The sequence below is a fragment of the Cyphellophora europaea genome (assembly GCF_000365145.1).
Source record: "Cyphellophora europaea CBS 101466 unplaced genomic scaffold supercont1.12, whole genome shotgun sequence".
NCBI classification, from domain to species: Eukaryota; Fungi; Ascomycota; class Eurotiomycetes; order Chaetothyriales; family Cyphellophoraceae; genus Cyphellophora; species Cyphellophora europaea.
The window spans coordinates 570,454-584,974 of record NW_008481800.1 but is presented as its reverse complement, the minus strand read 5'-3'; the positions used below and the strand labels follow the sequence as shown (position 1 = coordinate 584,974).

The window sequence follows — 14,521 nt, the reverse complement described above, 5'->3', positions numbered from 1 at the left end:
ATGGCATTGGCTGCGCGTCTGGTCAGCGCTCTGGTCGCAATTGCTGTATAGAGGGGCCGCATGGCGCTGCGCGAGCCTTGTACAAATATCATGGACATGGATGGGGGAAAGTGGGTTGCTTTAGCGGCATGGATATTGGCGTTTTCAGACTTGAGGGTGATTCGAATTACAACGAAAGGACTGTATAGATGGAGAGACACGCGCATGTACAGAAGACAACTCATCTCCGTTCTACACCTCGACTTCGCGCGCACATAGCGGGCGCTCATGCGATTTCTGATTGTTTCATGGGTATCATAGCGCCACTTTGCGGCCCTATCGGGGCCACCGCTTCCTACAGCGAGTTCAACAGACTCACCATGCCCACACTATCATAATCATCTCTCCTCAGCAAATAAGGCCTCAGATCCTCCTTGCGCACGCCCTTCAACCCACTCCCGCCACCCCCCTCGCCTCGTATCCTCTCGCGCAGCGCCTCGGGCTTCAGCACAAACAAGCTCGCTAACTCAGTCAAGACCTCGAGACTCGCCGCAAACTCCTCGCCGACCTTCCACCCCTTCAACAGATCCACGTATCTCGACATGTCACGCGCCAGCACCACACCCCCCACCTCACTGACCTGCCACTTGCGGAAGTGCTCGATCAAGAGGCCCCGCACGCCAACGCCGACCTCACTGAGGAAAACCCTAAGATTCACGCCGTCAAAACTCTGCTCCGCCTGGGCCTGGAACCCGCCGCTGCCGCCGCCGAGGAAGCGCACGACCTCGGCGCAAGTCTGCGTCTGCGGCTGGTTCATGGCGAACGTCTCCATTTCGGGCCGGGGCCGGAAATCCGTGCGCTGCTGCCCAGCCAGAGTCCGGCTCACCCAGTTCAGCACCGCGTCCACCGTTGCCTGCTCAACGCTGTTGATCTGATCCTCCATGCGCGCGATCGCCGCCCGCGTCGTCTTCTCCATGTCGCGCCGGATGGTCAGGCTCGTCGACGCCAGTGGTATGAGCAGCGTGTTGATGCAGCTCTGCATGAGGTGCATGCACGACACGGCGGTGCGCAGGTGGCCCAGGTAGCTGAGGTCGGGCTCGCGCTTGGCGTTTTCGGCGCTGGACGCTGCCTCTGATGCCGCCTCCAGTGCGAGGTCGATGTAGCGCTCGCCCATGTTCTGCAGGAGCAGGCCGTGCAGCGCTGCGACGTCCTTGGGCGTCTCGTTGCCGCCCGAAAGCTCCAGACCGCGTCGCACACCTTCCGCCAGCCATTTGAGCATTCGCTTGGCGTACGCCACTGAGAGGCGTCCGTCGGACTCGGTGATTTCGACTTCTTGCTGTGTGGATTTGTCGCTGATGCCGGCCACGGAGAGGAGCATGCGCCGTTGCGTGGACGACATCTTCTCGAGGTCCAGGGATTTGACGTATGCATCGGTGGCTTCACGGGCGGAAGCGAGTAGTTCCTGTCCGCGGTTGCGAAGAGAGGCAAGGTAGGTTTTTGGCTCCTTCTGGCGGCGCGACTGGAAGAGATCGAATTTGAAGAGGAGGGATTTGTACAGTTCGGACAGGTTGGCCTTCTCGCGATCGATGTACGCAGATCCGCCGAAGTAGGGCGTGAACAGTTCGTCCAGTTGTTGATCGAGTAGTTGAGAGGTTACAGATGAGGCGGTTTCCGGATGGTCGAGCAGACCGTGAGATTTGAGGTCTTCGACCAAGACGTTGAGATAGCCACGGGCAGCTTGTAAGGACCGGAGGTAGGCGAGTGTGGATTCAGATTCGGCTTTTTCAAGCACAAGTTCGAGACGTTGTTGGATTGATTGCTGGAAGACGCGCTGAACGAACTTTGAGAGGACTTGTTCTGGGAAGGGAAAGGCGCGTTTGATAATGGCAGATTCTTCTTGAACCACGACCTTGACTTCGTCGATTAGTGATTGTAAACCAGGCTCGATGCCCGGCAGTTCGCCATCAGGGTCTGACAACTTCATCCACGTCTCCTGGTCAACGGCGATTTCCTCCGTAATCAGATTGTTGCGGTCAATGAAGAATTGATGCTGGTTGACGAAGGCTGCCTGTACGGAGGCGCCCCCGTTGAAGTCTTGTAGGACAATGGCACAATTCTTCATCTCTTCGAAGTTTTGCCGCCGATAAAAGTCATCGAAGAGCTTGAGCATGTCGTTCTCCAAAGTCTCGATGAACTTCTCAATGACCTCACGCGTGTTCAGATCCCGCTTCCCAACCACCCCGTTGCTGACGCCGTTTGATTGAGGCGGCTTCTGTGCATCCCACTGTGCCCCGGGATCCAACCTGTGACTGATTCTAAGCAGCTGCCTCGCGATATTCGCCGCGCGAATGATGCCTTCGCCGGTTGCCGACCGTCTCAGATTCTCGAGAAGCGTAATCTCGCCCCTATTGCTCACTTCGTCCCAACATTCGATCAGGAAATGCGCGTCCATCGCCCGCTTCCTCTGCCGATCCAGGTCCTCAAGCTTCTTGCCAGTCTCGACCGCCATATTGCCGCCCCATTTCTCTCCCTTCTGGCTGAGACTCGTGTCTAGCTTATTGAAGCTCTCGATTGTCTGGTTCAGCTTTCTCCCTAGCTGGTCCACGTTATTGCTATGGTTGGCCTCGGCCCGGCGCACGGCGGTAGTGAGCTCATTTTCTTTGCCCTCGAGGTCTTCCGACAGTTCCTGCAACCGCTTTGCCGCCTGCTCGAAGGTACGGATCAGTGGTTTGGGATCAAAGTGCGTCGGAGGCGCAGTGCCCTGGTTCGACCGGCGATTGGCTGGCTGAGCGGATTCTGTCAGTGACTCGACGAAGTCTCTGACTATGAAGTCTTTCGACGAGAAGTTCTCGAGGGTGAAGACCGGGCCTTTGGGGAATATGGTGCGCCCGCTGGAGGAGTAGTTGACGTAGGAGGAGCGGTCGGTCATGGTTGCAACGGATGTTGTGTCATAGCGATCCAAGCTACTCTGTCGTGAACATAACCAAAGCGAGCACCAGGAGTATTGGCACAACAAGGAGCCGCCCGACAGTATGTACGGGCGTAGCGTTTTGCTGAAAGGAGGGCATTCTGTCACGGACACGTCGAGCGACATGCCGCAAGCAGCCGGAGATATGATGATTATCTCCGCTATAGCTTTCATTCACTGCCTGGTCCTGATCATCAACCTACAAGAGACGATAGGAGTAGATGAAGTTATATGTGCATACATTACACTCAAGCTACTTGATATAGAATGCCAAATCCGCGTCGTCCTTGAGCTCCAGCGCTGTGAAACCATTGCCCATGAAGCGGAAGCGATTCCTACTGTTCCACTCGATGTCGAAGTCTTCCGGTCTGATTTCTTCGATCATCTCTCTGTATAGTAGCGCGCTGCCAGGCCATGTCGCCGTTACGCGGCCATTCACACGATGGTTCTTGTACCAGCTCGAACAGCTCCCAGTCCAGACCAGAGTCTTATGGATCTCGTCACCGTACCGCACAAATTCATCCGTGGCTGACTGCTTGGGGCATACACTCTTGATCTGCTCTCGCGAGATCTTGCGCAGCCACTTGATCATCCAATCAGCAGACCAGTTCATGCTGGTTATGAGCGTGCCGTGCCCGACTGTCGCATTAGGGCCAGTGAAGATGAAGTAATTCGGCATGTTCGGGCAGGCGAGGGATAGATAGGACTCTGGCTCGTCTTTCCACTGCTCGGCAAGAGTCACGCCATTGCGGCCGGTGACAGGGTAGTGTGGAACGTGAGAAACATCAAAACCGGTGGCGCAGATAATCACATCGAGATCGTAGCCTTTCTCGCCGGTTTGAATGCCCGTGGCCGTGATCTGCGTGATGGACGATTGCTCCAGGGCCACACTAGGAAGAAGGAAGGCTTCGAGATACCCTTCACCGGGCGTGAGGCGCCGGCAGCCCAGCGTCCAGTCTGGTATCAGTTTTGAGCAAAGTTCTTCATTGTAGTTGAGGGCTTTTCGCATCCGTTCCACGGTCGCGTGTGTCGATTTGGCGTTTTGTTCGGAGCCTTTTGAAAAGAGTCTGAAGCCCTTGTTCATCCCGTGCTGGAGTGTCTTGCGGTACTTCTTGTGCTTTTCCGGGTCGGCAAATCGTCGTTTGTCTTTCTTGGTGTACCTGGGGTTGAAGTTACTGCCAACTTCTTCATCAGATTCGCTGACATCGGCCATGTTAACGCCAACCTCTTCGTCCTCTTCTGGCTCCTCTGAGTTACCGCCAGTATTAGCCAGAGTCTCCCCTAGGCTTGGAGTAATCCACGTAGGATTCCTCTGGAAACTGACGATTTGCGTGTCTTTGAGCTTAGCCATTTGTGGGAGAATCTGAATTGCCGAGGAACCATTTCCGATAATGCCGATCTTCTTGCCAGAGTAGTCAAACGAATGGTCCCAATGCGCAGAGTGAACCTTGTGCCCCTTGAAGTCGTGTATACCTGGGATGTTGGGCCATTTCCATTGACTCAGAAAGCCTTGTGCCGAGATGATGATATCTGCCTTTTCCTCTCTCTCCTCCTTGCCGTTGGCTTTGAGCTTGATGTTCCACTTGCCTTCATCCTCCAGCCAGTCGAGCGACACCACTTGGGTGCTGAACTGGATGTTCCGCTTCAAGTCCCATTTGTTGGCAACGCGCTCCATATACTCCCAACACTCATGGCCGTCGGCATAAAACTTGGACCAATTGGGGTTGGGGTCGAATGGAAACGCATAAATGTGAGCCGGCACATCATTCTGGACACCTACAACAGTGTTATCATCGAAGCACGTATCAACAAGCGGATGAAGACGAACCTGGATAGGTGTTGACGTACCAAGTACCGCCTATCTTGTCATTCTTCTCAAAGATGACATGATCAATGTACTCTTGCAACTCGGGCTGCTCATGTTGGATCTTATGCGCCATGATCAATCCTGAAAAGCCAGCTCCAATGATTGCCACGCGAAGCTTGCGCTTCGTGTAAGCAGCTTGGTCCATCATTGGGACACATATCTGCGAAAGCTCTGATACTGATGGCATGATTTTGCGATCTCTTATCAGTGTATATGATGCAAAAGATTCATGGTCAGCAGATGCCCGCTGCTAGAATATATATAGAGGAATGCTTGGTCTATACCGTAGTTGGAGAAGATCGATGTACTGATTGTTGGAGTGACCGAGGGAGGCAACCCCGCATATCAAAGGCGACGCGGAGAAGAGACTCCTGGCGGAAGTATATGTTAGCAACCGCGGGAACTTGGCCTACAATCAGGTGATGTCCAGGGGATTGGCAGGGACAAGACATTAGCTAGGAGAAGGGCTAGCTTACAAGATGTGTAAACAGTCGTGGTCTTGATTTATTGCACATATTTATACGGATTCATGATCCCGTTTGGATCATACAGATTCTTGATCTGCTTCATCAGGTTGATCATGGTTTCGTTTCTGCTGTAGCCAATGTACTTGTTCTTGGCGATACCGAGGCCGTGCTCAGCGCTGATGCTGCCATTTCGTTTGGCGATCCACTCGTAGACCCAGGGCTCGAGGGCCTTTTCGACCTCCTTCGAGTATTTCTTGACAGGGATATTGAGATGAAGGTTGGAGTCGCCCATATGGCCGTAGCCAACCACGCCGAGAGCCTTGGATTCTCCCTCTCCGATAAGACCCTGGTCCTCGAAACGGACACGAGTATCCTCAACCAGCCTATAGAGCTCCTCAAGCGGGATCGAGACGTCATACTTATATGTGCCGCCGGCGTGGCCCAGAGCTTCGGTGATGCCTTCTCGCCAGCCCCAGAGTGTTTTGATTTGTGTCTCATCCTGAGCGAGCACGCCGTCAGCAACGATCTCCTCGCTCATGACGTGCTCAAGGAAAGTTTCGAGTTTTGCACTGTCGTGCTCGGCATTGGAGCCACTGGTCTCGATCAAGCAGTAGAAAGGATATTCATCCTCGAGAGGATGCTTGTTGCCGGTAACTTTCTTGACAAACTGCTGACTTGAGCCGTCCATAAGCTCGAAAGCGGAGAGAATTTCGCCGAGCTGACCTCTGGCTTCCTTGAAAGCTCGTTGCACATCTTCGTAGGATTTGAGACCAAAGAAAGCTACGTTGACCGCATTTGATCGGCGAGGGCACGCTATTGACACGCCAGTGATGACACCGATGGAGCCTTCAGCACCGATAAACAGCTGCTTAAGGTCGTAGCCAGTGTTGTTCTTCTTGAGTTTGCTGAGGTCGTTCATGATCGTGCCGTCTGGCAGCACAACCTCGAGGCCGAGAACAGTTCCGTGTAGCGAGCCGTAACGGAGGAATCTTAGGCCACCGGCATTAGTTGCAACATTACCGCCAATCTGACACGATCCTTTCGCGCCCAGATCGAGCGGAAAGATATAACCACGCTCAGCAAGGTAGTTGTCGGCCACCTCGAGAATGACACCAGCGTCAACCGTCAGAATGCCACTAACATCGTCGAAGCTTTGTATATTGTTCATGCGGCCCAAGTTGAGGACAATCTCGTCGAAGACCGGAACGCTGCCTCCAACTAAGCCCGAGTTGCCACCCTGGGGAACGACTGCGAGCTTGTTCTCGTTGCAGTACTTGAGAACCTTTGAGACTTCTTCGGTCGACTTTGGCCGTACGACAAGTTTGGTATGGCCTCGGTATTTGTTCATCCAATCTTTGTTATACGCCTCAATATCGTCCGCGGCGTCTTTGGTCACACCATCTATAACGGCGGATTCGTCCCCCAGTATCGACTTGAAATGGTTGACGTGCTCGGAGGTGATCTCTGAAAACTCGGGATTACGCTTGACATCGTATGAATCGGTGGTGTAGGTGACCTTTCGATTTGGTTCTGACGTGTCTTCCCGCCGCCGGCAGCTGACCGAGAAGTTTCTGAATGGCTGCTGAGCTAGACGGAAACTCTGTAGGTAGCGATGGCGGGGCAGTGAGCTGGGACGTGTCTGCCGCAGAGCTCGCGCAAAGGCTCTCGATGCTGGAGCAGACATGGTCGCGGCGAGGGAGCGTACGTACAGAAGGAACAGTTGCGACTTCGAGCTTCGATCTGCACGAGTTGCGTTCTGATCAATGCCGGAACAAAAGTTGGAGAATCACTGAAGCCCCCCACGACTGACACGAGGTGCCGTGCGCCTCGTATCTCAGGCAAGAATGGGGGTACCGGAGATAGGGACCTTAACGCCAAGTCGGAAACTTATCGGCGTATCCCAAAAGTTGAGGGCGACAACGAGGCTGTCGCAGCACGGGTAAAAAGGGGGTTAGCCACGACCGCCAACTTGTTTACAGAAGGATTTCTTCGTACGGAGTAAAAAGCTCGGACGCAATCCCTCTGGGAAGTCCCCAGCTGATCCACGGCTTTGCGGCTCTGAATCACTGGGCTGCAGTGCCCCAGGATCTTCAAGCTCAGAGCACGCTTCCGCTTGGTTGTCCTCAAGCCCTTCTGTCTCACTCCAGACCCTCAACAATCGAGTCCTAACTGCATGCGACACCGGCATGAATACTCTAAGTAAGACTTGCAATCCTCTTGCCGAGGCGTACGACGTGAGATTAGGGAGGGAATAGACTTTGTGCCTTTTGCGTCATATCGTTGCACGTCAGTCCTGCACATCCTTCAGGCGCGGGGTCGCTGCCCCTGGCTGGCATAAGTATATGAAATACCTGTACAGAATCACTTGACGTCGATGCAACACAGTTGACTGCATAACCTTGCTAGAAAGATGACTACCCCACAAGCAGACAAGGAGAAGAAGACAGGGCCCCCTCGGCGTGCTCTCATTGCCGTCACTTCGGCCCATGCGCCTCTCTATCCCGATGGAAAGGAGACAGGACTCTTTATCACCGAGGCACTGCATCCTTTCAACGTCTTCAAGGAGGCCGGGTTTGAGGTCGATCTGGTGTCGGAGACGGGCAGCTATCAGGCTGACTGGTTATCTCAGCAGAAGGACTGGCTGCCGGACGAGGACCGGAAGGTCTGGGAGGATAGAAACAGCGAGTTCAGAAAGAAGCTCGACGCAGGGCTGAGGCCGGGGGATTTCAACCCTGACAATGTACGACACATGACCATGCCTAGGGAGATGACCACTAACACATGTAGTATGGCGTCTTCTTTGCCTCGGCCGGCCATGCCTCGTTGATAGACTATCCTGACGCCAAAGGTGAGTTCTACAAAGATGGTCGATATTGTCATACTGAGCTCAGCGGGTCACAGGCCTTCAAGCCATGGCTGCAAAGATGTATGGCGACGGCTCTATCATCAGCGCAGTGTGCCACGGCGGCGCCATCTTCCCAGGGGTCATCTCCCCTCTGACCGGCAAATCCATCATCAATGGCAGGAAAGTCACAGGCTTCACGACCAAAGGTGAGGAGGAAGAAGGTGTTCTAGACACGATCAAGTCCTGGAACCGACCCACCATCGAAAAGGCCGCAGCCGATAGTGGTGCCACCTATGTGTCTCCACCAGGGTATGTCTCCCAGTTTTCGTTCTTCATTTGCACATGGCTGATAGTTTAGGCCGTGGGATTCGTTCACGCAGACCGACGACCGCATAGTCACAGGAGCTAATCCGGCATCGGCGCATGCCACCGCTGTCGCGTGCGTCAAGGCATTTGAAGAATTAACCAAGATCCCGAGAATGGACCATGACTATCCTGGGGGTGGAAATGCTTATCGCACAACGGATCAGAACGCGCTAGATCAATAGAGAGCCGGTCGTCCATGTTAGAGACGTATGGGCTGGTCACTAGACATCGTTGCCGCTGAAACACCGCTATATGGTCCTTGGGCGGGCGGAGCTTACACCAATGATGGAGATGGGAATGGGCTTTCCCGACTTGCGTAGAAATGAGTTTCTGCTCATCAATGCAATCATCTGTCCTAGCCAATGCTCACTTCCACTTCCAGCTCTTCTGCCACGCTCCACAAGTTGTGATCCTCCCAATACTTAAGCAGATCCACTTCAAAGACCGTTCCCTGATGCTGCTTCTTCGACGAGACATACTCTTCCTTGACCTTTTTGCCCTCTACGACCACGTCTTTGACAACAACACCTTCCTTGCCGACCCACAAGCCCAGCCTCCCCAGCGCCTTCAGCGCCAACTTCACCTTCGCCCCATCCCCTGACCCACTGACAGCCTGCCTCGTCACAGCAGCCGCACCACTCATCTTTCCCCGCAATCCCATTACCGCCAACGACACCCCTCCTCCCTGCAACACCGGCGCCGCCGTCAAGATGTCCCACCCTCTCCCCGCCACAGCCACACCGACCAAAGCACCCCCAGATCTCTTCAGGGGCCCAAGCACCTGCCCCGTTCGCTGACTCGTCACCACCACCTCCTGCGCCTCGACATCCGGGAACTCATCAACGGACAGCAGCTCACTGACCTCCCCCTCAACAATATTAAACACACCTAACAACCCCACCGCGCCCTTGCCCCCACCCACGCCCGTCCCAATCTTACACAGCTCCCCATCCGCATACCTCCGCCACGGATCCGTGACCGCCGCCGGCCTGGGCCTCAGGGCAATCAGCGTGCCAGCGGGATTCGCAGCCGTCATGGCGGCAATGAGCTCCGGATCGTGCCGGCCTGGGATGTCGGTGATGAGGATGGGTCCGCCGGAGATGGCGCGGGCGGCGGCGTGGTAGCTGGACCAGGGGTGCGAGGTCTGGAACATGTCCCAATCGGGGATGACGTTGAGGTGGCGGTCGAGGAGGGCGTTGTGCGCGTTGACCACGATGTGCCAGGGGTTCGAGTCGGTGATGTCGGGGTAGAAGTCGTCGCTGTTGCGGTGCATGACTTTGGGGGTCCTGTCTTGGAGCAGGCTGTGCAGCATGGTTTGCGGCGTTTGGGACATGCAGGATATGGCCTGTGCATGGCCTGGTGAGTGGGGGTCTTTGAGGAGTGTGAGGTACTTACCTTGCCCTGGAAGTGCTTACACACAGCTGTAGTCCATGCTCGCTGGTAGGCGGTCGGGATCTCTTCGCGGTCCTTCGCGTCCTCTAGCATGCTCAGCATGTGCTGCACGTCCGTCTTGACGAAATCTACGCCTTGCCCTTTCAACCATGCATAGAGATCATCGTAGAACCGATCAATATCAGAGGGGTCCACAATCACAGCCGTTCTTGAGATGTTACCGATCACCTTTGTTCGGATCTGGCGAGTCTTGTAGTTGGAGGCAATGTCGCCATTCGGGTTGATGCAGCCCCAGTAGCCAAAAAGGGCGTGCCAGATACCGAACGACTTGATGTTTTGGTGCTTGGATCGAATTTCGTCGATGAGAGGCTTGAGACCGCGCGGGAAATTGTCGTTGGGTTCAAATTTGTCCCTGCGTGGGTCAGCATGGATCTCATGTCGCAGAGCACTGTCAATTTGGTGATGAGGATGCAGCCTTACCAGCCAGCCCACTCGTTGCCATCTGATCCAATCTTGTGGTCGCCCAGACTCTGCCAGCAGTCGTCCAGCAGGAAAGTCTCAATCTTGACGCCCTCGCTGTCAAGCTTGGCCAAACCCTCGAGCACGGCCTTTTCGTCGCATCGATGCATATCCAATCCGTTCCATGTGCAGTACGCCAATCCGTCAAACCAGTCCTCGCCAGCCCACTCCTCTCTTCTGCCCACCTCCTCGACCCGGCTCAACAGTCGCTTCATTTCTTCACCATCCACTGCTCGCCTCTTGGCCTCCGCCATCACGCCAGCCACCACGCCCTCAAGGTCGTTCCCAACGCCGACCAACACGCCCCACCCCTTCTCCTCAGTCGTATCGTTCCTTGCGGCAACCACAACCTCCCCGCCATTCCCCGCACGTATGACCTCGTAGACTCCTTCGCCCGCCCAAGCCAGCACGCCCAACACCCGCCCATCTTCCAGCAACCAGCAAACCAACAGTCCATCCATGCTCATGTCGAAGAACCCTTCTTCGCCGCCCTGGGATGCGGAATGCTGCACACCCAGCCAATACGGCTCCAGCCGCACCAGCCCCATATACCTTACCTGGCCTCTGACCTTCCCGAGCACCTTCCCGGCCAATTCCGAGCCAAATGCTGGCGTGCCGTCCGGGACCTTAGGTATATGTTCTGTATCACTTGTGACCTCGAATATGGATGCGTTAGTCGCAGGTGCGGCGCTGTCACACGATGTAATCGTCCAGCCATCCGTAACGCCCAGCAGAGTCCGTACGTGCTGCTCTTCTTCGACATTCTGCGGTAATGAGGAGGAGAACAGGACCTCGCCGACGCTTACGCCGCCATAGCTCTCTGCCCAACGCCAGCCCGCGTACTGGTCGATCTTGTAGCGGAGCGCGAACTTCAGCCTCCTTCCACCAGCTGCCTCATTCCCGCCTTGGCCTTTCGACACGCCCTCAGCGCCGCTCGTGGGAGGGAGGACGCCACGGTACACACGTCGGCGCTCTGCATTGGCCTCTGCTTCTGTTCGGACGAATGCTAGGATTACATCTCTGTCGCTGTCGGCGGCGCTCTCAGTGAGGGTGGTATAAGGCCACTGTGAGGGCGGAGCTGTGGGGGCACTGGTGGGGGTATAGTGCAGGTGCACAATGAAAGGGTAGTTTGGGCGGTCGCGGTGAGTGCTGAGGAGAGCTGTGAATGCAAGAGGTGAAGCAGCTGATGGCGATGGTGTAGGGATGACGGTCAGCTGCGAGAGCGGCGGATAGGTAGTTACTGAGGCGTAGAGAGACATTACGTGCCGAGTACGGGGTGCTCAAATCCGTCGACCGTGGAAGGGGAGTTGGCAGCAGTCTTTCTTCACTCTTGGTCTGGTCCGGCGTCACCGACTAGACAAGCACGGCGTTGATGCTCGGTAGTGGCTCGGGGTCGCTACTCAGCACCGACCCGCTGGTGCTGCTATGTGTTCGCGAGTAGGTCTGAAGACTGTACTTAGGTCAGGTACTCCGAGCATGGCATTCCGTCGTGGGCTGCCCGTTATATGCCCCTCGTCTACCTGCCGAGATGTCTAGATACCCGCCGGCTGATTGGCAACGTGGAGTACGAAACTCCACCGGGTATATGCCCATCAATGAGGTCTCATCAATCCCGCCAGAGTTGGGCTTGCGACCGGGGTCATTATCATCATGTCAGGTCCTGGATTAACTGCTCCCATTCCTTGCCGGGACTGACAGGACTGCACCAAACCGGTCAAGGAACAATCTTCTCGTTGCCTGAACGGTGTCGTGGTGAGGGCCCGGTGGGGGTCTCTCTTGGCGCCCCTTGCCGGCTATTAAACCTATCCTCAACTCTCGAGATATGTCTGTGCATCAACTTCGAACAGTCCGGATCAGTTGCAGTGGGGAAAGGTGCATGCACGGCTGTGCAGACTGCGAGCCACCGGCAATTGTCTACACTGCAGGCCGCGACAGCTTTTCTGGGTGCTCGAGGGTTGTGATAGGGCCTGTCTCGAGTCGACCCTTGCGCTACCTCACGCTTACCCGTCTCCAATGCTTCAGCATCACACCTACGGCGCCGTCAGCCTGGAGAGTCTCAGCCCGATGCTACTACGGTTCAAACATGGCGATCATGTTCTCCGACGTGGGCGCTGATCCAAATACCACTGCCGCCGTGACTGAATTCTGATGTCCTGTCGTACTGAAATTCCTCAAGCTTCATGGACGCAGTCGATCGCCAGGTGCCGCGAGGGGTCCGAGCTGTTTTCTTCATCCTGGGAAAGCCAGGTGCTGGCCAAGTCAACACTGAATCTGATGAAGCTTCTGTACCAGAGCGAGCAAACCACGGCAAAATTGTAATCCAGGGCCGGCAACAGGAAGCTTGTCTGCGCCCAATACTTTGTCTGGAGGCCTGTACAGACACTACAGCATTCAATCGAGGGTCTTGGGCGAGCTTTACTCTGCTCTGTCTCTCAGCAATTTCCCAACCTGATCCCCAAAGTTTGTGAAGCCCGTTGGAACGACACATCGTGACTGTTCTTCGCCGGCGAGGAAAATTCATTCAGCGTCGCCGAGACTGAAGATGCGTTCTGTCGGATGATGAGCATCCTGAAGACGATAAGCACAGATGTACTCGTGTTCTCCACCGATGGTTTAGACGAATTTCACCCTCGAGACTCGCCACAGACGCATCGCACGCTCGTACAGCACCTGCTGACATGGTGCTCAACAAACCCTGGCAGACTCCAAATCTGTGTTTCGAGCCGCGATTACCCTACTCTCCAAGACTTTGAGTTCGGTTATACAAAAAAGTCCATCTCCTCAACCTCATGACCCTTTCCACCTCACGAACCCCCCTTCACATATCCCTGCGTAACCCCAGGCACGATAGCCTCCAACTTCTCCACCAGCTCAGCATACAGCTTCTCCTGCGTTTCCTTACCCCCCTTGCCCACCACAACAGTCGCCGGCGGGATCACCTTGCCCAAATTCATGTACTGACCGTGCGTCTCCGGCCCACCAGCGGCGCCGTGGACCAACGTCCGCGAGCCAGCCTCACTCGTCCTGGCAAGAAGAAATTTCCCAATCGAGACAGCTATCCCATCAATGTCGCGCGTCAGCTCACTCTTACAGAAACCCGGATTGACGCAGTTGATCACGACATCCGGCTTCCCCACCGCGGCCGCCCGCTGCTCCTGCCGCGCCGCCAGTTCCCGCACGACAAAGACCTCCATCAATTTCGTGACCGGATACCGATCCTGCGTCCTCGTCTTGCTCTTGTCATTCAGCGCGTTGAAGATGCCCTCGGGCGCGTCTTTCTCCGGAAAATCGACCAAGAAGTGCCCGTCGCTCGAGACGACGGTCAAGTGCGCCGTGGTCTGGAAGCGTGTCGCCGTGTCGCGGAGTTTGGGCAGCAGCAGGAACGCGAGCAGGAAGGTCGAGACCACGTTGACGGTCAGCATGAGCTCGTTGTCCATTGCCCAGCTCCACTCGAAGTTGGCGACGCCGGCGTTCTCGATGAGGGCGTCGAGGCGTTGGAGCTCGCGGTGCGCGCGGGCGGCGAAGGCTTTGACGCTGTCGTAGTCGGCGAGGTCGAGTGGCCAGACCTCGACGGTGGATGGGTTGCAGGAGGTGGCGGCGGTGACGGCGCGTTTGGCGGTTTCGCCTTTGTCGACGGAGCGCACGGCGATGATGAGCTTGCTGCAGCCGAGTCGGACGACGTGTTTGGCGGCTTCGAGGCCGAGGCCCGTGTTGGAACCCGTGATGATGACGGTCTGCCCCTCGAATGACTGGGTGGGCGTGGGCGCGTTCTTGAAGAGTTGGTCCCGGAGCGTCCTGATAACCAGGGATGGCGATAAGTCTCCTGGCATTTTCTGGCGGTGTTTCGAAATCCGGGGGTTTTGAGGTTGAGGTTTGGAACGCAAGGAGCTGTTCTTCTGTTGCTCTGGTGTAATTGCAAGGCTGTCTGTTCGTCCCCGCTATCAAAGATATGGAAGTACGCTCAAGAGCTTCTGTCTTTGACAACGCCACTGCAAAACATACAAGAGACGGGCAAGCAGGCCAATATATGGCCGCCCCATCCGGGGTTTACACAACCGGCGCTTTCCACCACGGCCTCGGAAGACCTACACCGACATCGATCGCCTCGGACTACTCAC

The 14,521-nt window shown here is 55.7% G+C and overlaps 6 protein-coding genes across 6 annotated transcripts; 1 reads left to right on the top strand and 5 right to left on the bottom strand.

The window, feature by feature from the left end:
• Positions 1-334: 334 nt before the first annotated feature.
• Positions 335-2,908, bottom strand: HMPREF1541_10370 (uncharacterized protein; the record flags this gene model as incomplete). Its single annotated transcript, XM_008715041.1, has 1 exon — positions 335-2,908. The coding sequence occupies one exon, from the start codon at positions 2,906-2,908 to the stop codon at positions 335-337; it is 2,574 nt and encodes an 857-aa protein (XP_008713263.1).
• Positions 2,909-3,200: 292 nt separating this feature from the next.
• On the bottom strand, positions 3,201-4,962 carry HMPREF1541_10369 (uncharacterized protein; the record flags this gene model as incomplete). Its single annotated transcript, XM_008715040.1, has 3 exons — positions 3,201-4,129; positions 4,205-4,723; positions 4,776-4,962. 3 exons carry the CDS (start codon positions 4,960-4,962, stop codon positions 3,201-3,203), a joined length of 1,635 nt encoding a protein of 544 aa, XP_008713262.1.
• A 356-nt stretch (positions 4,963-5,318) lies between these two features.
• On the bottom strand, positions 5,319-6,965 carry HMPREF1541_10368 (uncharacterized protein; the record flags this gene model as incomplete). The annotated part of the gene is made up of 1 exon (XM_008715039.1): positions 5,319-6,965. One exon carries the CDS (start codon positions 6,963-6,965, stop codon positions 5,319-5,321), a length of 1,647 nt encoding a protein of 548 aa, XP_008713261.1.
• A 726-nt stretch (positions 6,966-7,691) lies between these two features.
• HMPREF1541_10367 (uncharacterized protein) lies at positions 7,692-8,674 on the top strand (the record flags this gene model as incomplete). The annotated part of the gene is made up of 4 exons (XM_008715038.1): positions 7,692-8,021; positions 8,069-8,129; positions 8,183-8,435; positions 8,485-8,674. 4 exons carry the CDS (start codon positions 7,692-7,694, stop codon positions 8,672-8,674), a joined length of 834 nt encoding a protein of 277 aa, XP_008713260.1.
• Positions 8,675-8,847: 173 nt separating this feature from the next.
• On the bottom strand, positions 8,848-11,662 carry HMPREF1541_10366 (uncharacterized protein; the record flags this gene model as incomplete). The annotated part of the gene is made up of 3 exons (XM_008715037.1): positions 8,848-9,837; positions 9,888-10,296; positions 10,365-11,662. 3 exons carry the CDS (start codon positions 11,660-11,662, stop codon positions 8,848-8,850), a joined length of 2,697 nt encoding a protein of 898 aa, XP_008713259.1.
• A 1,545-nt stretch (positions 11,663-13,207) lies between these two features.
• Positions 13,208-14,233, bottom strand: HMPREF1541_10365 (uncharacterized protein; the record flags this gene model as incomplete). Its single annotated transcript, XM_008715036.1, has 1 exon — positions 13,208-14,233. One exon carries the CDS (start codon positions 14,231-14,233, stop codon positions 13,208-13,210), a length of 1,026 nt encoding a protein of 341 aa, XP_008713258.1.
• Between the last annotated feature and the right edge of the window lie 288 nt (positions 14,234-14,521).